The 22,335-nt window shown below is 35.1% G+C and overlaps 2 protein-coding genes across 3 annotated transcripts; one reads left to right on the forward strand and one right to left on the reverse strand.

Moving 5' to 3' along the window:
* Positions 1-300: 300 nt before the first annotated feature.
* LOC132184221 (SWI/SNF complex subunit SWI3C) lies at positions 301-9,312 on the forward strand. 2 transcript variants are annotated; one of them, XM_059597768.1, is made up of 9 exons: positions 301-494; positions 595-1,128; positions 1,634-2,169; positions 4,417-4,774; positions 4,859-4,932; positions 6,477-6,616; positions 6,983-7,056; positions 7,180-7,367; positions 8,571-9,312. In XM_059597768.1, the coding sequence occupies exons 1-9, from the start codon at positions 467-469 to the stop codon at positions 9,033-9,035; spliced, it is 2,397 nt and encodes a 798-aa protein (XP_059453751.1). In that variant the 5' UTR covers positions 301-466; the 3' UTR covers positions 9,036-9,312. The 2 variants fall into 2 exon arrangements, with proteins under 2 accessions (XP_059453751.1, XP_059453752.1); XM_059597769.1 differs by having other exon boundaries at positions 7,186-7,367.
* An 896-nt stretch (positions 9,313-10,208) lies between these two features.
* LOC132184175 (metal transporter Nramp7.2-like) lies at positions 10,209-15,577 on the reverse strand. Its single transcript, XM_059597696.1, has 13 exons — positions 15,398-15,577; positions 15,085-15,163; positions 14,947-14,987; positions 14,720-14,798; positions 14,501-14,605; positions 14,040-14,149; positions 12,207-12,388; positions 12,016-12,085; positions 11,555-11,728; positions 11,349-11,453; positions 11,020-11,151; positions 10,829-10,924; positions 10,209-10,550 (listed from the first exon to the last, which is right to left on the reverse strand). Exons 1-13 carry the CDS (start codon positions 15,575-15,577, stop codon positions 10,209-10,211), a joined length of 1,695 nt encoding a protein of 564 aa, XP_059453679.1.
* Between the last annotated feature and the right edge of the window lie 6,758 nt (positions 15,578-22,335).

Here is a 22,335-nt window from a genome sequence, read left to right on the forward strand (position 1 = left end):
GCAAATAATTCATGACTTTCAAAAAAAGATTTTGTTCTTTTTTAATTAATATTAATTTAAATATGAATTGAACAAGCCAAGCCAATAAAATATAGTTAAAAAGAAAAATAACATAAAACAAAATAGCATTTCTCATGGTAAATAATTAAATTTGAGGACAATAGCACATAGACTATCACGTTTAGCGACCAAACATTTTCCCAACTTTCAACATCCACGCGCCCGGCATTCCCAGACGCGCCACATCTCGATTTGTATTTTTTTAATTCAAAAAGAAAAATCCACAATCAACATTTTTGCTCAGCAGAGCCAAAGAAACACAAAAGCAGCACTCAAAGCCCAAAGGCAGAGCGAGGAGAGAAACCCCCCTCTCCCTCTTCCCATTCTCTCTCTCCTCCCTCATTTGCTGTGGTTTCGTACCAGTGCACCAATCAAAGACCCCACAAATCCAATTTCCCTTCGAACAATGCCAGCTTCCCCTTCCTTCCCCTCAGGTACACGCCCAAACCTAAATCCTTTCTCTCTCTCTTGAATATTTGTATATTTATGTGTTTTGAATTTGACTCTGGAATTTCATTTTTTTTCTTTTCTTAGAGACTCGCACGCGATGGAAGAAGCGGAAGAGAGAGCCCCAAATCAACCGGAGAGCACCGAAGCACGAGGACGAAGACGACGACGAGGAAGAGCCCGCCCACGACGACGACGGCGTAGAACTACAGGATGATCCCGAGGAGCCGCAATCCGGCGCCGTTTCGCTCCACGAGAGCGAAGTCCTCTCCGACGGTGGGGCACGCGTCTGCGACTTCCCTCTTGTGGTCAAGCACACAGTTAATCGGCCCCACTCTTCGGTCATGGCCATCGTGGCCGCCGAGCGGGTCAATCAGAGCGGAGAGAGTGGCAAGAGGGCTCAGCAGCTCCAGGCTGCTTTGCTGGCCTTGGAGAACGTGTCGTACGGGCAGCTCCAGGCGCTGTCCGCTGTGCCCGCGGACGCTCCGGTGTTCGATCAGGATCGGACGGACGGCGCCGGTTCAAGTTCATCGTTTGTGATCACGCCGCCCCAGATCATGGAAGGTCGCGGCGTCGTCAAGCGGTTCGGGAGCAGGGTTCTCGTGGTTCCAATGCATTCAGGTAGACATGCCTAGGCTTATACATTCACATACACATAACTCTAGATAGTGAAATTTTACTTGTTCAGACTTTGATGAACTGAGTGGCTTTGAATGCTATGAATAGCCCCTTTTGTTTTCTGGGCGGGGTTAGTCTATTTTTTATTTGAATTTGCTTTATGCTTTGTTTGCAAAATGGGTGTGAGCTCGGTTCTTAACGTGTTTACATATTAACAAACGTTTGGACTATCTGCCGAACTGCTTATGAAACGTTATCGAGTGTTTTCTCCAGAATCAATAGGGGATTAGAAGTGAACCGTGGGTAATTAAGGTTTGTATTGCTTCTAGACCGATTGGGTTTTGATCTGTTTACAAGCAAATTTGATTGAACATGTGTGTCGGGTCATATATATGCATACGGGTGTGAACAGATAGATATGTAGATCCAAATGTATGTGCGTCAGTATGTAAATATTTGCCTATTTAGTAAATTTGATTTATACTTGTTGGGATTCTCTTGTGTGAAGATTGGTTTTCACCGGCTACGGTGCATCGACTGGAGAGGCAAGTGGTGCCACATTTCTTCTCTGGGAAATCACCAGACCAGACGCCAGAGAAATACATGGAATGTAGGAACTACATTGTTGCCAAATACATGGAAAATCCAGAAAAGAAGCTCATGATCTCTGAGTGTCAAGGATTGGTAGTTGGTGTTGATAATGAAGATTTAGCTCGGATTGTTCGGTTTCTTGATCACTGGGGAATCATCAATTACTGTGCTGCAGCACCAAGTTGTGAGACTTGGAATGGTGGGTCCTACGTTAGGGAGGAACTAAATGGTGATATCCATGTGCCGTCAGCTGCTCTAAAGTCCATTGATAGTTTAATCAAATTTGAGAAGCCCAAATGTAGGCTCAAAGTGGCTGATGTTTATTCATCATTGTCATCTCACGATTCTCATGCCTCTGATTTGGACAACAGAATCCGAGAGCGTCTGTCTGAAAATCACTGCAATTGTTGTTCTCGGGCCCTTCCCACGGTTTACTATCAGTCACAGAAGGAGGTAGATTACATCCTCATTTTCTATCAGCACCTTTTTCTTTGTTTTTCTTTAAAACTTCGTCATTTTCGTGTTTCATCCACTCGTTCTTTCTGTTTTCTAGATTCTATCTCTGCTTAGAAGAATGACAGTAATTGCAGAGTGTTACTCGAATTGCAAAATGTGACATCTAATTATATGACTCTAAATCAGAATGTGATATGAAGGATCTTGTGTACTATGTTAGTCTCTGTTTGGTTTCTCTACTCCAAGTAGAGAAGTGATTCCCAAGAAGTATTTTTTTCAAGTAGTAATCTGAAAAGTAATTATGCTATGCTAAAAATTAACATTTAGCATGATGCTGAAAAATGAATTTTCTGAAAGTAATTCTCAGATTGATGTTTGGTTAGAACACTAAAAAAATTATTATTTTTTTCAATTTCCCCATAATCCAGAGTTTTGCATAATTATAATTGAAATGAAATAGAAGACCTACTCATATATGCATGTTATCATTCACATCCAAATAATACATAACTCATAATGAAGTCCATGTTCCTTACTTCAAAGAGTAAAAGTCAGCTCAAATTAGCATGTGTTCCATATCTACCAAATATTTACTTCAAAAACATTTCAAGGATGAATATAAACATCATAGACAATATGAACATAGCCAATGTAGTCCTATGACAAGAGCCCACCATCCACCCTTGTCCTCGGCGTGCCTGCAACACATCATTGGAGCATTATTAGGATGCATTTGAGGGGCCTAATAGGAAAATGGGCTCCCAGCCCTGGATGTCTGGTAACCCATATGAAGCTATTCTTGTGATTATTGTGTGCATAAAAGAGCTTGTGATATGTACTAATTATCACTCACTAAATAAAAACCTCACGATTGAATTGGATTCATTAATTAACTACTATATACAAAGCATAAAGGGTATTGATAAAACCATCTCCCATTATTATGGTTTGTTTTTAGCCATGTATAGCACCATGTGTACATCTCCACAACTACACAATGGTGTTTCTGTTGTTGCTGACCATGTCAGATAAGAAAAATATCTCCCATAATTAGCATTTCTTTTGTGATAAGTAAACCATCATTAGCATTATAAACCATCAAGCATAACAGACTCAATAAAATGGAAATTGCATAACCATTAGAGATAACACAACTATAGACACTTGTATTCACGATGCATAATTGAAATCCATTACATAACTGACTTACATAAATGATGTTCATAGAATGCAAATTGCATAAAGGAAGTCCATAAAATGACAGAAATGAAACATAAATATAACAAATGCATATAAAGTAAAATACAAAGAAAAATCATGTCAAAACTATGGAATGTAATTGGAGGGACCAGGTTCAGTGGGAGGTAGAATTCCTGTTTAGAGAGATGGAGAACGTAGGAGTTGTAATACATTTCTCAGTCCAACGAATGATAGTTTCTAGGAAGCCTACAATCCATAAGCACCAATCTTCTCAACAATAATGCAAACAACTCCAATCCTCCACCAAACCACAAAAATATACTGACACTACTACTTGGTGATCAAATATGCAACACTTATCACACACGAGAAATAAGAAATGCATTGGGGTGGAAGTGAAGGAAAAATAAACCTGCAAGGGGCGAGTGAGGGGAAAACAAAATTAACACGAGAAAGTGAGGGAAAAACAGGGGGCAAGTGAGTGGAGCGTGAGCGACGTTGAAGAACAGAGATGGAATGATGTGTGCGTGTGTGTGTGAGAGAGAGAGAGAGAGATCTCACAACGTGGGTGAGGCGGTGTGATGAGGGGTGATTTCAGCAAGGGGAATGCAATTTGGCATGGTGAGTGATGAGGTGGTTATGTGACAGTGAGTGTGGATGTGGGTGGCCTTTGAGGTGAGTGGGTAAGAGGAAGAGGGATTTTGACATGGCGAGCAAGAAGATTGGAGATTGGAGAGCTGAGAGGCAAGGGTGACATTGGCATGGAGATCGTGGAGTTTGGTGGCTGGTGGAGGATGGAGAGGGGCTGCTTCATGCTTGGGTGGGAGGGGGTTGGTGGCTTGGGTTATGAAATGAAGAGAGGAGAGAAAAAAAAGGACCCAAAAACCTCTTTTTTCCGTTTAAACCCAAATCCCATCCTACCAAAAAAAGGGACTTGAATGCCTTAAAAGTTTACAATGACTTTTCTGAAGTAAAAACCTTAAACCAAATGGGCTTAGGTGTCGTGATTCAAATTTAATGGCTGATTAGCGTCTCATGTGACAGATTGATACGCAACTATGCTCTGATTGCTTCCAAGAGGGGAGGTTTGTTACTGGCCATTCAAGCATAGATTTTATGAGGGTGGATGCAACAAATGATTATGGTGACCCAGATGGGGAAAACTGGACTGATCAGGAAACATTACTTCTACTTGAGGCAATGGAGATTTACAACGAGAATTGGAATGAAATTGCGGAGCATGTCGGTACCAAGTCAAAAGCACAATGCATTCTTCACTTTCTTCGTCTACCTATGGAGAATGGCCTACTGGAAAATATTGAAGTTCCAGGCGTGTCATCTAACTCGTTAAATGGAGATGATCGTGGAAGACCAAATTCAAATTATAATGGGGATTCAGCAGGTGGTCTTATTTACTTAAAGCATCCACCCTTCAAGTAATGATGATCTATCTGTAACATTTTGTTTGTGTTTTCTATTTTTTTAGGATCCTGCCATCAAGATGCTGATTCTGAAAGCAGGCTCCCTTTTGCGAATTCCGGGAATCCAGTTATGGCTCTGGTAAGTGATTATTAATCCTATGTTTTCCCACAATACTAAGGGAATGAATTTTTGAAGTTTCTTGCAAGGGCTTGCCTACGTCAGTATGCAATTTTTTCAAGTTTCTAGAGGTTTTTGTCAGAAATGTTGTTGCTCTGAAGTAATTCCCTGTTTTGGGGCAGATGAGACCCTTTCCCATGTGAAAATTGATGTCATGCTTGTTTACATGTGAATAATTAAAAAACCATTTTTACACAAAGACACCCTGCATAAAGAGTACCTAGCGGAAAGGGAAAAAATGAAGACATTCTACATAAAAGTAGGAAGAATTTCAGTGAACTTAATAAATATGGAAGCACTTGTCAATGTTCATGCTACAAATTTAAATTATTTGATAAAACTGTTGGGAGTAATACTTATAGTACCTTGAGTTTCAACAGAAGATTATGAAATTCAGCACATTGACATAGTCTCATAGACACCCACGAAAGGAAAAAGGAAAAAGAAAAAGAAACCCCCATATCGGAAACCCTTTTGCTGAGATAGTCATATATCAATTATTGCGGGCAATGATCAATTTGGTTCACCTCTTCCTGAACCTAATTTACTCATTTTTTTTTTACAAGTAAACAAAATATCATTAAAATCTCAAAGGTGCAACTCCAGTACACAAGGAGTATATCTAAAAAAACACCTAATTTGAAAGAGAAAACAAGTCAAGAAAATCATGAAAACTAAGCATATTACAATCTAGAGCAGTTGTCTAATGAGAAAGAATTTTGAAAAAGAAAGACTTAAGTTCTGCCACTGTACTCTCACTGTTTTCAAAATTTCTATCATTTCTTTCCCTCCGAAGACACCACTAAGGGCAAGACGACCTCATTTTCCACACAGCTGTGCTCTGGGGACTGCCTTTGAACCCTCTTCAGCATGCAAAAAGGTCTACTACTCTCTTAGGCATAACTCAAGCTAACCTAACTTCGTTGAAAGTAGCACACCACAAGGCACTGATGATTTCACAATGAAAGAATTTTGAAAAAGAAAGACTTAAGTTCTGCCACTGTACTCTCTATTCCTCTTACACATACAACACCAGTCAACCACAATAACATGCTGTTTCCTAAGGTTATCCATTGTGAGGATCTTCCCTAGGGTGTTTGTCCAAGCAAAAAACGGCACTCTCAATAGGACCTTATTCCGACAGATACTCTTACAAGGGAGCCTTGATAAGTTTTTTCTCTCCATATCCCTGGATTTTACATTGCATCATTGCATTAACAGTTACAGTTCTCAATACAAGTGAGGAAGGTGATGTAAAAGGAGGGAGAGGAGATCTTCCTACAACTAGAGAAGCACAAGGGAAATAAAGGGAATGGTTGCTTTAAAAAATATCCAGAATATAATCTCTTTTGTTTCTTAGAATTTTACTCATGGTTGGTCATGCATTTACAGAAGACAGAGGCTCTAACTAGAGAGATATTGTCAGAATTTCTTGATGAAGATGGACGCTTTTTGTAGTATGATTCCTTGAGTTCTTACAACTAACGAGTGGAAATTTTTTATAGGTTGCATTTTTGGCCTCTGCTATTGGACCAAGAGTTGCTGCGGCATGTGCACATGCATCCTTGGCAGCATTGTCAGAGGACAATGGCTTATCTGCTTCTGGAAGAAATTTACAGATGGAAGGTTCTGGGCATGGTAATAGGTGAGTGTATTTCCGCATATTCTACAACACGACATGGTATTTTACTTGTGCTACTTCCATTTTCACTGATGTGATTGTTAGAGGGTGAACGTTTGCAGTCTTTTTTTTTTTTTGTCCTAGTTTTAGGAACTATTGAGTAGCATTGCTAAATTCCTAATATGATGCTTGAAAATGGGAGTTTCCTTGTACTGCTATTTCATGTGCTTATTATGGCTTCTATTCTACTGGTGAGAAGTTTATGAAGAAGGTTTTCTTGTTATGACTTAGTAGAAACCTTCTTAAGGCTGTCTCATTGGAACTGTTCTTATGAATCAATTTTAGCTTATGTATTCTGCACACAGAATAAAAAGTTTCTTTTACACTTAGGATGAATTCAGAGAGTATGCATAGCAGAGAAAGTGGTCGTCATGGAGTAATTGCAAATTCAATCCAGCAAAAAGGTAAGCATAGGTTATTTTCCAAGTTTCGAATGCTTCCTTCTCTTCTTTTTTTTTTTTTTCTTTTCTTTTTTTTTTCTTCACATTTTATTAACTTAAGTACTAAACTTTTTCATGTGGGATAAGCTTCAGAGGAGAACTCTGGACTACATGGTTCATGGAGTCAGAATGAGGCACAGGTTCCATTATCTGCAGAGAAAGTTAAAGCTGCTGCTAAAGCTGGCCTTGCTGCTGCAGCAACAAAAGCAAAACTGTTTGCAGATCATGAAGAACGGGAAATTCAAAGGCTATCTGCAAATATAGTAAACCATCAGGTATAGCCATTGGTATAAAATTTTCAACTTTTGCCTCTCTCCTCTTTCTCTATGTTTTCTCCATGTCCATTCCTTATATTTTCCTGTTTAGCAGATGATACTGGCAGTATTTTATGGTTAGCCCGTTAGTTGTTAGTTTTTAGTCAGTGGAGTTGAACATCTTAGGAAAATTTGACATTGGAAAGCTGATTAGCTCACATAAAGTGAATGGATTATAATAGAGCTCATGGGTGTTAAGGCCTGCATTGATTCCTTACTAGGTAAAATTGAGCTTTATAAGTTATTTTAGGGAGTTCCAATTGCAACTTGACTAATCTTTTTTTTATGGATAACGCACTTTCCTTGGGTCATTATAGCTTTCTTTCCCCCTCCTTTGTAAATTTACCTAGCTTTTTATGGGTCCAAAAGAATCTTGGACTCAAAACAAATGAGGGGCCTTTTTCTTTTTTCTTTTTCTTTTTATTTAAAAAATAACAATTTGGTCTGGCGGCACCCATTTGGATCCTCTATTCATTACTAGGAAGTTTTGTGGGTTGAGCCCAAGTAGTGGAATTAAGGTTATGTTGAGTTGTGTATATCCGCCATTTTGACTACCTATGTGAATTGTGTCTTCTGTAGGATGCCAAATAAGTCCAATGTATTTCTAACCACATAATATTATCTATCTCCTCTACTTGTTTAAATGGAAATGACACTATTATTTGTTGGCATTCAGGCATTGCCATCAGTAGTAACTCCTTGTTGAATCTTGTACATCTATATATGTTGCTGTGCAAGATGTAATGGGTTTATACAAGCTTCTCCAGAAATTACCATCACCTTCTTCTTAAAGCTTTTTTTCTTTATACGAGTCTGTTGGTGAAATTACTGTTTTGGTGTGCCCTATGAGATTAATGAGTTTCATTAATTGCATAAGGTGGAACAACCATGCTCTGGAAAAGCTGGAATTTTTTTTTTTTTTTCCTGAGAATCAAAACCTCCATTGCCACTTATAAAATCTCCCTTATAATTGTGTGGTGACTCTTCGCTGCCTTGTATAGTTTTCCCATTATAGCTTCTAGTTACGATTGTTTGTGCGCGTCTTTAACCATTGACTCAAACTGAACTGGATAAATTATCTTCATGCTACATACTTAATAGAGCCTGTTGAAGGAAAATTAAACTTCCCTTTACCATTTTTCCGCCACAAAATTTATTTGACAGTTGAAAAGATTGGAGCTGAAGCTGAAGCAGTTTGCTGAAGTGGAAACGTTTTTGATGAAAGAGTGCGAACAAGTGGAGAGGACAAGGCAGAGGATTGCTGCTGACCGGGGCCGCTTGATATCAGCTCGATGTGGACCCGCTGGCGTCACTTCACCCATGAGCGTTCCAGGTGTTGGTCCTTCTATGGTGAACAATAACACCAGCAACAATAGGCAACAAATTGCCTCAGCTCCACCTTCACAACCAAGCATTCCAGGATATGGCAACAATCAACAAGTCCATCCCCACATGCCGTTTATGCAACGGCAGCAAATGTTTGGGTTGGGGCCAAGGCTGCCCATGGCAGCAATACAGCAGTCCTCAGCTGGTTCAAATGTCATGTTCAATGCCTCCGGTAATGCGCAGCCTACTATGAATCATCCGATTCTGCGGCCCGTATCGGGTACTAACTCTGGTTTAAGTTGAACAAGAGAGCTTGATACAAGTTCTGAATTTTATGATTCATTTCCTTCTGGCGATTCATATCCGCATTCAAAAGGAAAAGGATTATATAAAATTAGCCATGAAATTTTTATCTGCCTCACATTTTTCTAGTTTTGATCTACACAGAAGTGACAAGGGGCAGTTCGTGTAGGGCTTGTAACTTTACACATTTAACAAATAGAAATTAGTTCCCAAAGTGAATTGTACGATGAGATTAGTGTTAAGTATAGATTCAACTTCTGTTTTGCTCGTCCTTGAATTCCTTCCAATATATTCCTTGAAGTTGTTCTGCCTCTTCTAGAGTGTGGATTAGATTCTTAAATTGGAGAGGCTTCAAATTCTCAACGATTTCTTCCATATACAATCTCATCAATCGTAAGAGTCCATAAATCGCCAAATATATAACAATTTGCTAGAATAGCTTGCACAATTGATACTAAAGGTATGTTTGAGATTGCGGTTTCAATAAGTGTGATTTTAAAATTTACTTTTTTGAAATTGCTACTTTTTAAAATCACAAAAACGTTTGGTTAAACATTTTAAAAATTATTTTTTTTATCAAGTATTTGTTATGCAAAATCATGATTTTGGTTTAAATTTGTGTTTTTTCAAATAAGCACCGCCTATACTGTTTATAAAAATTGTAGATTTTTTTTTCCTATTTTAGATTAGTGCTTTTTAAATCAAAATGTCAAACACTTTATGTTTTACGATATCTTTTAAAATCTAAGATTATTATTATGAAATCGTAATCTTAAATGCACCTTAATAATGTTTATAAAGTCTTGTTATAGTCAAAGCCGTAGTACTTCCCAGCATTAACACCCATATATATATATAATGAAATATTTTCTATTCCCACAACCAATAAGATTGAAATTTTTTCATTTTTCCCCCTCAAAAAATTATCAATCATCAAGTAAATAAAGGCATAAATTCTTTATCACGAGACTAAATTCTTTATTAGGATTTGATTATTGAACATTATTAACCATATCAGGGTAACTAAAGAGTTCAACATTACGAAAACTTACAACTGAACATTGCCATAGGGAGTTACAAGCAAAAGAACTCGAAGAGGCTTCAATAAGATGCATGAAAAGTACACTGTCTTGGTTGGCTTGGCGATGGCTTTGATCTTGAAACCCCCACTCTCTACTCCGGGAATGGGATATCGGCCAAATCCTCTCTGTAAGGGACGTGCCCCATATCGAGTTGCCTTTTAGAACTACTTAGACGACCGCTTTCCATGACGTTTTGAGCTGCTGGGACATTCTTTGTGGGCTCAACGAATGTTACGACGGTGTCTTTCCGGAATGTTAGGTAGATGACGGCGAGGATGTAGGCGGCCATTAGGGGAAACACTAGCATCCCTATGAACACCTTTCCGACCGTGGGTAAACTGCTGTGAATCAGCCAACCCACAAAGCCTGTGCTCAGGTAGTAGATGTTGATGCCGATGATTCCCATGCCAAGGGCCCACGATACCAAAATAATCTGCATGCGTAAGATTATATAGGTCAACTATAATCTGACCCATTAACTAAATAGGTTAGACTCCTCAACCTTAATCCGCTATTTTCGTGTTGTGTTTATGTCGGGTTTGTAGGATATGTTACAAATTGTCTGCCCTAGCTAAAAAGGGCCTATGTTTTAGTGCTCTATTAAAATGAACTCAATAGATTGGGTTAAAATAAATTTCTTTGTCAATTTTTTGAAATAACCAGTGATTTTACCAAGAAAAAAAAAATAAAAAAGGAAGAAGAACAACTCACATATATTGAATTCATGTGAGGACCCATCTTGGTGGCACTGCTACTGAATTTGAGGAGAGGGATTAGAGCAAATGGGAGTTCAAATGAAAGTATCATCTGCAAAAACCAATAATTTTTTTTATAATATATATGTTTGATTCGATTATGGTTATTAACGTTAAAAAGATTTAGTTTCCAAGTTAATTACAAACCGATGCAATGATTATGAGTCGGCCTGCTCCTGAAGATCCACCAATAATTGAAACTACAAGACTTGGCGTAATAGCAATGCACCTGCTCACCAGGTTCCTAGTCCACTTTTTCATCTTAAGATCCAAGAAACCCTAAAAACCAAACCATTCTTAAATTAATTAAAACTCAGCTTAATCAGAACGAAGCTTTCTTTCGAACTGGGTTGGATGAAGGAAATTCCTTCGACTGATCATTTTATTAAAATGACATCTGTAGGAATTTTTTTCATCCCAATTTAGAAGAAAACTTTATTGATTCCAATTTAAAAAGATGTTTATCTTTTTCAGACCTGCATGATGAATTGCCCTGCATAAGTGCCTGTGATGGTAGAGCTTTGCCCTGAGGCTAGTAATGCAATAGCATAAATGGTTGAGCTTGACTTACCCAACACATTCTACATACACAAAACAATAAAAAGAATTTCTGTTAGAGTTTTTGCTTAATCAATTAATTGGATTTACACAACTTAATATACAAATTAATATTAATTCAAACCTGGAGAAGAAAGGAGGCTGAGTTAAGAGTAAGATCACTGCATCGATCTGCAGTCTCAGCTGAGATGTTATCAGCAGAGCAAACTGTGCCCGATACAGAAACAACTGCAACATTGATCAGAAATGCCACAAGCAAGGCGAATCCGCTCTCTATCAAGAAATATCGACATGCATCCTGTAGTATTATGAGATGAATTTGTTAAAATATTAATTTAAATAATTAAGTTTATCATTTTTTATACGCTTAATGTTTTTTTTTTAAACAAAGACTGATCCAAGGATTAGTTAGGATTGACAAATCAAAATTATGAGATTGTAATAGTTGTAGGAGAAAATGTAGTTTCCAGCATTACTCGCATATATTTATATACATAAAAGTTAATAAACCAAACTAGGTTTAGAATGCATGAGAATATATATATATGAAGGAAAGTAATAGTATGGTTGAAAGAGGTGGCTTACATTGATGCCATGGACAGAACTGGGTATTTTTCTGGATAGCACAAGAGCCGAGTGGAGGAAGAGATTGTGGCTATATATTGATGAGAAAGAAATGGAATTATAAATATATTATACACACAAATTAATATATAGTTTATATAAAAAAGAATTAATATAATTAAAGTAGGAGGGAGGGTAGAGATGGATGGTACGGCATGACAAGGGCACCCAAGAGGGCGATGGCATCGCCGGTGGCTCCTTGGCCTTTGAGTTTTGGTATAAACATTCCCTTCAGCACAGCATTTGCTGGGGGCTTCACGTAACTCATTTCCCCAAAGAAACACCCTGCCATTATGAACACCAGCACTGCTATCAGCAACTCCAGCTTCCTAACCTGCATCGTACCCAAATTAATTAATTCACATAAATGAAGAATTTAATTACAATAATTGAACTTGATATATATATATATATATATGATTTTTTTTTTCTTGGTGAAAATTAAGGACTTCACGTCACCCACCTAACCTTTGAAGTAAGTGGGGGTTTAAAGAAAAGGAGATAAATATAATCATGATCATATCACTCAAAGAGTATTATATATGTTGATCCATAATGTATGGAAAAAAAAAAAATACCAGAATAAACTATTGACTCTTATAGTCAATAGTCTAAAGAATTCTTTTAATTAGAATACTATTTCATTTACGAAATATAGGGTGAGAGATAAAGTTGACTCTTTCAAAAAATAATAATTATGAGCTATATGTATATATATATATATATTAAATTAAAAGAGAGTCAATTAAGTGTATATGATTGCTATCCATGTTATAAAATAAAAACTCTAAACAGGTCACCACTTGGGAGTCTTGGACCGATCGAGAGGAGAAGTGAGGCATTTGATTGGTATATGTAAAAAGAAAAAGAAAAATACTCCAATAACTACAAATTTTATTATAAATAAACATGAAAATTTATAATTAATAAAATAATTAAGAAAAATTAATAATAAAATTTAGGATTTGTAGAGTTGGTATGAATATCTGGCTTATGATATTTATTTTAAAATAAGGACAAAGACACACAAGTGAAGACAAAATCCTTTCCCATATATATGTAGACAAGAACCCAAGAAGAGTCCACGTACGGTAGTGGTTGGATTCTCTCCTGCTGATTTGTCTTAATTGGGTAAGATTGAATATAAAATTTATAATAAATTATAAGTAATTCCAACTATCATGCATTTTTATTCCCACCACAAAGTGACGAATTGGTGCCAATAATTTTATTTATTTATTTTTTTTTTTTTTAAGTTCAAAGACTGATTAGCATTGCCGGGTTAGCATGTCACACCAGCATATAATAATATATGTTATTTAGTAGACAGTTATACAATTAGTACATAACTGAGATGACATGACAATTAAAATAAGCAATTTTTTTGTTTTTGTTTTTACAAGTGTTGATTAAATGTTTGATTTTTATTTTCTTACAAAGCTCTTATTGATCAAACATTAATTTTTACTGTCACATCATCTCAGTTGTATACTAGCCTTATAACATTCTATTAATTATTAAATAACATCATTCCTTAAATTATTATTTGTTCTAAAAACTGAAGTTGATAAAAATGAATTAATTTAATCATTTAATTAAAATAAATGCTAGAAAGTAGAAACTACACCATTATTCCATAACTATTTCACCATGCTGGCATGGCTAAGTTTAAATAGTCATGTTTTTTTTCTTATTATTATTTATTTTTAATAATAATGATTAATCTAAAGAGTTGATTCAAGAGTTATGAAACCGTGTTACGCGCGTCAACAAAATAATATAGTTATTGTGAAGTATAGCATGCGGTTGGAATATTTTTGGCATTACTCTTTAATTATATTTTAAGTTCGATCATGGCTAAAAAAACAAAAGAAGCCACAAAGTCGCACCTGAAAAGATAACTATGTATGATACGTATAATATATTTATAACTTGCAATTGGAAATTTTAATTGCATAATTAATTAACAGCAGATAATTAATTACCCCGAATCTCTGCAGGCCAAGAAGTAAGAGAGTGCTTAGGCCAGTGAATAGAACTCCAACCCATACTGGGATGTGGAAAAGTATGTTTAGTGCAAAGGCCGTCCCAATCACTGTCACAAATGAACAATGTTATTGAAATGGTCGTTAATTAATGACATGGATAATTATGTATGCTTATTAAAACATAAAAATTATTTATTTTATTTTAATTTATTTAGTATATATATATATATATAGATCCTGCCTCTTATTTTCAAGATACACATACAAGATGGAGACATGAATGATAAGAGTCCGGTGCATACGGTAATAAGGATGTCTTGTTTTTGTTTTTTGTTTTGGATTTTTTAATTATCTGTTCTTTTTTCATTTTGTAGAAGCAGATGAGCAAGATGAAGACATGGATTATATTCGAAACAAATCATTAAACAACAATTAAGATAGTTTATAAGTTAGACCACCTTCTGGTATATCGGCGGCTATGACAGCCATCTCAGCTAGCAACCATAGGGAATACTTCACATATTTTGGGTACTCCGCCTTACATAATTCTGAGAGGTGTTTGCCTGCATGTGATGATAGATATATAAAATACAAATTAATAATGATTATTAATGTAGAAAATAAATAATAATAATAATAATTGTTGAAGAGCTAGAATTTGTTTCTTTGCAGCTTACCAGTGCTTACACCAAGATTTGCAGCCAGCGATTGGATTATGAGTGCAAAGATCAATCCAATGAGTATCACCCATAGTAGCTGATCAAAATACATACCATATATATATATATATATATATATATAGCACCACCATTAAAACCGTGTTTTTAAATAATTATTAAAAGGCTTTCTTTTATATATATATATATATATAAACATCCATCATTTTGCTGTTAAATTTATTTACCTCATATCTGTGACTTGCTCCAGCCTGAAGATCAGTTTCCACTGTGACATGCATGGTGCCATAAAATGATATTAAGAGTTTGCCGAATACGTGCAAACATGCAGAGAGAGAGAGAGAGAGAGAGAGAGAGAGACTCACAATTGCCGGGGTCAAGATAAGCTAAAGAGACAAGAAATCCAGGGCCTACATGTGACAGAAACTTTCTCCAACCTGGTTTCTGGGACATCATAATTAAGAATCCAGAAAGTACATGTCGATCATATATATACTCAAGAAAAAGAGAAGAAAAAAAAACATCAATAGACAATCTAAAACGAAAAGTGCTGGTGAAGAAGCATGCATATATAGAAGTGCAAGAAAATTTAAGGAAAAGAATGAATTCATGGTGAAGAAAGAAAGATGGATGGATGGATAAATCATGTAATATCATGCATGTATATATGAAAAAGACCTGGTGATTAGGGTCGTCATGATCATGATCAAACAACTCTTTGTCATCATGAGCGTTGTTGGCAGTGATGGGGGGAGGGGTGTTTCCCTCCTCCTCAATGGCAGCTATGCGGTTGCTCCCTCCACCCCATGATGATGGAATATTAACTTGATCATCACTCGCTTGCAGCTGGCTTCCCATGATTCTCTGTAGCTATAGCTAGCTAGCAATTAAGCAGCTTTTAATTTATTATAATTAATTAACTCGATCGTTAATTCAATGAAGCTGTCAAAGGGAGCTCCTGTGTATTTATAGTAGTGCACGGCGTGAAGAATCACCATGTGTTTGGCTTCACGACAAGCTTAATAGTCCATCTCTAAAGTCTAAACCACACAATGGCCTTGTCCTGGCCTCCTCGCCAAAAAGGACATGTCACTTCACTCAAGAAGACATGCGTATACTAATTTTGAACAAATAAACAAAACACTAATATATTCTAATTATAATTATAATGATGTTTCCCCTCCCTCATTTGATATTTTCAGCTTTTCTATTTTTTTATTCAAACAACTCCAACCCTCCCCCCTCTCCTTCCCCTTTTTATTTTTTTACTTAAAAGGGGAAACAAAAGTACCTTATGATCATGTATTCGGGATTTATTCGAGACGTATAGAATGACCCTGCCTTGAAAGGGATTTCATGTAAAATAAAATAAAATAAAATCGTGCATATCCACTATAAGAAAAAAGAAAAGGATAAGTATCTAACCATGGATATCCTCTATTTCTTCAACAAATATAACCACATGTACTCTAGGCTCTTTTTTGAAAGATGACATTGGTAAAAATGGGTTTGGCTTTAGAAGTGGCCACCTCTAGCTCCTACTTACATGTATTGGAAGCATTTCCACTTATCCCCTCAGACGTTTCCCTTTGTAAATGGCCTTGTTTGGGTGTTTCTTTTTTTTCCTCTTATTTTTGCTTAGCAAAAAAAAGGGGTTAGGCTTGTAAAAATATTAATTAAATGTATAAATTTATCATTTTTTATTTAGAATAAGTGATAATTTAACTTGAAATAATGCCACCCTTCACTACACCCATTCGTCACACTTACTTCATGCCGACTGACATAACGTGTTTTAATTGGCTTCACATATTACACATATACACACTTTAAAAATAAAAATAAAGGAAAGCCACTTAAATCATGTTATATTAGTCAGTGTAAAATAAATGTAATAAATATATGTGAATGCATTACTCTTTAGTATGGTATCAAAACAGAGGTTTCAAACATTATCTCTGTAATTCACGTGTCATTTTAATTGAATATCCATGTGTTGGGAGCTCTTTTATTGAGAAAATTTTAAACACACGTGAGGGAAATGGTTAAAACAATATTAATTAAATGAGTAAAAATGTGAGGGTGCTAAGAAACCTATGAAAAATAAGGGTCTCCTCCTAAGATTGACCTTAACTTTGTTGTCAATGAGTAAAAACATGCATGCATATATATATATATATGTTAATGAACTGAATAAAAAATAAATAAATAAAAATAAAAATAAAAATAAAAATAAAAAGAAGAAGAAGAAGAAGAAAGAAGAACTCATGCTTGTAATTAGCATGGGGATGTCTTTAATTAACGGCTAGCTAGCTAGCTGCTATTATTTTAGGCATCATGCATACTCATTATTGATCTCTTTCATGTTTTTGTTCTAGCAATGAATTTGATCTGTCCTTTAGTCAAGAAAAAGAAAATGATGGGTTGCTCGGCAAGTTACCAGTTGGCCTCCAAGTGGAAACCCTAATAGACCTCTACAGCAAGTGTTGCTTGTAGCCATTCATTTGGAGCTTTATACAGAGAAGATAGTTTCAGGCAGCTTAGCATTCTATTATACTTGAAACCATTAACGAAGTTTTTGTGTAGTCATGCTTCATGCCTCTCTCTTTATTGGGTAAGCAATTGATCATGGCTCCCTCTCAGCCTCTTATCTCTAGCTGCTGATGATTACTTTATACTACTTCTTGAAGAATAAATCTGGGGGAGGGTTTATCAGTAGCTCAATATATACCAACCACCATTTTCTTTTTCTTTTTATATTAATCTATACATCCATTGAAAGCATGAAAGCATCCAATCCAACACCATGACTTTAGCAAATCTTTATTTTTCTGTTCTAGATCTGTATTACATGTGTTTCTACAGTGTCCTTGATAGGCCACTCTTATCAGGGGCCCTCCTGGGAGCAGGTATATACCTGGAAGCATGAAAAGATTTTGTCATCACCTATCTAAACTTCAAACTTGAGAGGGGAATTTTTTTCGATCCAGTTTATTAAAGTGATATGCATATATCTAAAATGTAGGTCAAAAGCATGTTCTGCTATAAATGCTATCAAAATTATGGATAGAGATTCCAGCAATTTTGTTAAATGTGAGAGTTTTTATAAGACCCATTTACTCGAACGAGTTTTGAATTACCCGTTCACTTGTTAGGGTAGGTGGACTCCATAGAAGCTAGATCTCTAACAATCTGGACAGCAAATTACTGAGAATTCGAATCCGAGACTTATATGCATTTTAGACACATATAAGTAAAACAAACTGAGTTAAAATTTGGAGAAAATTCTAGCCAATTTGAAATTTGATTTGGGCACACATATTTCGTAGCTGAAATAATAATATTCACTCGATCCTAGCCTTCAACCTTCCCCATGGTCATTTGCAAGGCCAATCACGTTTTGAATACAAATATTAATTCTATAGTGATTAATATAATACACCATAAAGAAGATATCCTTATAATAATGTCATGTCTGAATCAAAACACCCTGATCAGGCTTCCTCGATTTTTTTATTTATTTATGTAGTTTCAGGAAATTGGAGTCAAGAGTCACCCTTTGGGGCTATAAACAAACTTCACGAAATCTATTTACTTTCAAGCATCACTTTCACCAACATCATTTCAGCTTCTATTTAATATTAACAACTTATAAAATGTTTGGTTTTTGAGTCATCGTGATTCGTGTCAGCCAACTCGATCTTCATCCATATATATATACGAGTTGAATATATATGCCTTTTTTGGAGAGATTAATATGGTAATGATAGAATATTAAATGAATAAATTTTTTATTTTTAATTCATTTAAATTTTCGAGACAAGTGACTATATACATATGTGAATTTTTTATTTTTTATTTTTTTTAGAATATTATCAAATGAATATATCCATCATTTTTTATCCATTTAAATTTTTAAAATTATTAGAATATTAATTAAATGATTAAGTACACTAAAACAAAGATCATAAGTTCAAAAATTGTCTATGTCGTTCATCTCTTATTTCAATTATATATGCATCAGTTTAAGTCGCATGTAATAATATATGAACGTTAAAATATTAATTAAATGATTAAATTCACTTATTTTTTATCAACTTAAAATTTTGAAACAATCTGTAATTTATTACAAACAATGGGTTAAGTTAGATTACTAAATTTCTTGTAGATTCGATCAGGAGAAAATTACAAGAAAAATAGTGGTTGGTTGGCATCTAAAAGGGTGAGTCAGGACAAGAAGATGGATGCAGTTCATGAAAAACATGTAACTGACTCAACATCCACTACTTCAAATAAACTTGTTCTCTTCTGAGTTTAACCCTTAATTCGATCCAATATTATTTCAGAGTACAACGGCTATGATTTTTAACATCGAAAGGAAAACGACTGTGTTTTAAATATATTTCCTTTACATCATTATGCCCTAAATTGCTTGCTCTAAGCCTCTAACTTAACGTTTATGGCGGTCTAACTAACCATCCATTTCCATGATTGGCAAATGTCTTTCCAGGGAAAAAAAAACGAAAAGTACTTCATTATTGTATGCTTCACGCTCGTATGATCACGTTCAGGTAGAATAGTTACAATTGATCTCTCATATCTATTGTTTATATATATATATATATATATATATATAAAGCTTCAAGCCCAATCTAATAGACTAATACGATAAAATTTATTTTTTATCATGTTCAGTTTTGAGAAAAGAAATGAATATATTTACTATTTAATGAAATTTATGCCTCTCATAATGATGGACATATGATAGCGAAGAATAAATGGATTAGGTGTAATGAGTTGTCTGTATTGTATGTAATACGAATAATTTATGTGAGAGAGCGCTCATATAATCCGAACAAGTGCCCGAGTAGGTGAAGACCAAATGTCTTCTCACATGAGCTGCTTGACAGCTCATTGCACTTAATTGTGATATGTGAAAACAATCTATTAGAAATTTGTTAATGGAAACTACATATACTTACCTCTTTTTAACTACCACTATATTTGTAATGTCTCCCTCAATCTTTAAATTTTTGCATTGTCCCCTTAAATCTATCATTAAGGTTACAATGTTTTCATTTCATTAGAATTTTCTGTTAAATCCTAATATAAGGGTATAATGATCATTTTTGCGATCTAAAATGACAAATATACCCTACATATGATAAACAAAATTCAGAAAAAGTAAAGAGAGAGAATTAGTTATTGGATCATCTATTGTTATAAAAAAAATTTAAAAAAAAAAAAAAAAAAAGAAGTTGATTGGCATTAGCAGCCCTTGAATCAGTCTTTATTTAAAAAACAAAAAAAACAAAAAAAAATCCAAGAGTGAAGTAGTATAGAAGCGGAATGAGAGTTGAGTATTTAGAATTATTCTTCTAGCACTTCTAATTTATTTATTTATTATTTTTTTTTCCAAATGATGTGTCACCGTCATATGAGATTTATTATTTTGAAAAATATGTCACCAACTCATGGAATAGTAACATATCATTTGAGAGCTAACTTTTGAAAAATATAGTATTTCTCATTGGTTTGAATTGCCACATCAGCATTGTAAAATATTTATCACATAAAAAATATAATTTCTAACATTTTTTTTCTCATAGAATTTCCCTTGTTAATAACATAATAGTTGATGGGATATGCCTCCTTTAATTTTATGTCTCCCGTTGTTTCTTCTTATCTTGGAAAATTTAATAATACGGGTAAAAAGTGACATAATGGCAATCTCACGAAGTAAATTCCAAGTGGGCGGTTGGGATATTAGCTTTTAATCACTGAAAGTGACCACTGAGGCACTGACCATACAGCCAGTATTGACATTAGTAGAAATTTTATTTTTTTATCACAATATTCTAATTGGCTTTTATCGTTTTTTAAATCTAAAAAATGTTAACTAAACTTGCATATCCTAGATAGAGTGACCATTTCAATTGAATTAATGTTGCCCGCTTGATCTAAAAAAAGGAACCATTTCGTAATCAAACATAATGTTTATTCGACATGGATGTCGACAAAAGAGCATCTATAGATAGGCACAAGAGTTTTCTCTTCTGTGAGACTGTTTTTCTTTAATTTTATATAAAAATCAGCTTCTTTTTTTACTTTATTAAACTTTATATTAATAAGACACTTGACATTTTATATGAAGTTGGAGACTAAATCCCACCTATGTATCTCAGTTGAAGTTATTTCATAATTCATATTAGATTTTAAATGTTGTGGCATTATGCATACCGTTAAATTCAAAGCATCAAAATCTGAATCATGAAATAATTTATTTCATTTTACTTAAAATTGAAAAGATCCAATTCCCCGCGTCATCCGCTACGTAGAGCCAATGGTGTGATCCATGCAGCTTAACATTCTACATATCCAATCAACTATAACGGTCGCTTTCAATGTTTCGTAACATCCTTAATTCTTTTATCAAATACTTCCCATTTATTTGGAAAGTGGTTAGCTTTATATATACAAAGGTTAGGAATAAGTAGTCATTGACCCGCAAAACCTTCCATGTCAGGAACATTACACACCGTTGATGATTGATTGAGTGGCTCTGATTTGAGTTGGATGACATTCTAATGGTGACACAGCGGTGGCTTGCGAAATCCACGTGGTTCAACGCAGCCACCATACGTCCTGCACATGACTAATTGCGTCCAATTTTGGGAGTTGAATTATGCATGAAACAAGATAATGAGGCTAATTAAGGATGATTATAATAAAATTTATGGGTAGGTGAGTGTTAATTGAAGCATGGGTTAGGACATCAGCACAAGTTTAGGAAAGTCAAGCATTATTTTGTACAATATTAACTAATTGATTTCCATAGTTTACATCAATGAAATCTCACTGATTTTTGTTTTTTTAAAAACTTGTGACATTTTGATAATGGTTGTCACATATATAAACTAAAAAGTTTTCATTATCTATAATATATTTAGTTTCAACTTAAAAGGTTCAAAATTTTGTCTATGGTGTTGATATAATGACCAAGCATGTTGAGTTCTCGATGTCAAAGCCTTGTAAGAAAATCAGATGGCAGAGTGGCATGCTGGTGGAAGAGACATGGAACCATCTTTGATGCTTAAATTAGTGAGGGACTATTAGAAGAAAAATAGACAGAATTTGAGCAAAATATTAGTGAGAGAATGAATCATTAGAGGATCCCTGAACTGCCATTTTCATCGATCACCTCTTTAGAGTTGTAGGCCTTATTCCCTTAGTGTGCGAGTTCTCGAGAGGTAAGTTACTTTAAGCTCGTAGCTGACCTTTTTCGGGAGAGGATGGCCAATGGTTACCTTCCTTTTTTTGGTGATTATTTGGTTTATTTATTTTCCTTTTTCATAATTTCTTATCTGGCGAGTTATTAATAGCGAAAATCTTGATCCCTTATTCAATTTATTTTTGTTTGGGGCCTAAGCCGAAGGAGGTGCTCCTGAGTGCATACTTCTCAGTGAGCTTGGGTTATAGATCCGGGCCCAATCAGCCTTGTAAGCCATCAAGCTTTGGGCTGGGCCATTACTCTGGATTGAGATTCCCTAAAATTCTCTTTAAATTTGAGATTATCAAATTCATAAATCTCAGTCGTTCATCTTATTTAAGCGTCT

Source organism: Corylus avellana, chromosome ca6 (assembly GCF_901000735.1).
Source record: "Corylus avellana chromosome ca6, CavTom2PMs-1.0".
Classification (NCBI taxonomy): domain Eukaryota; kingdom Viridiplantae; phylum Streptophyta; class Magnoliopsida; order Fagales; family Betulaceae; genus Corylus; species Corylus avellana.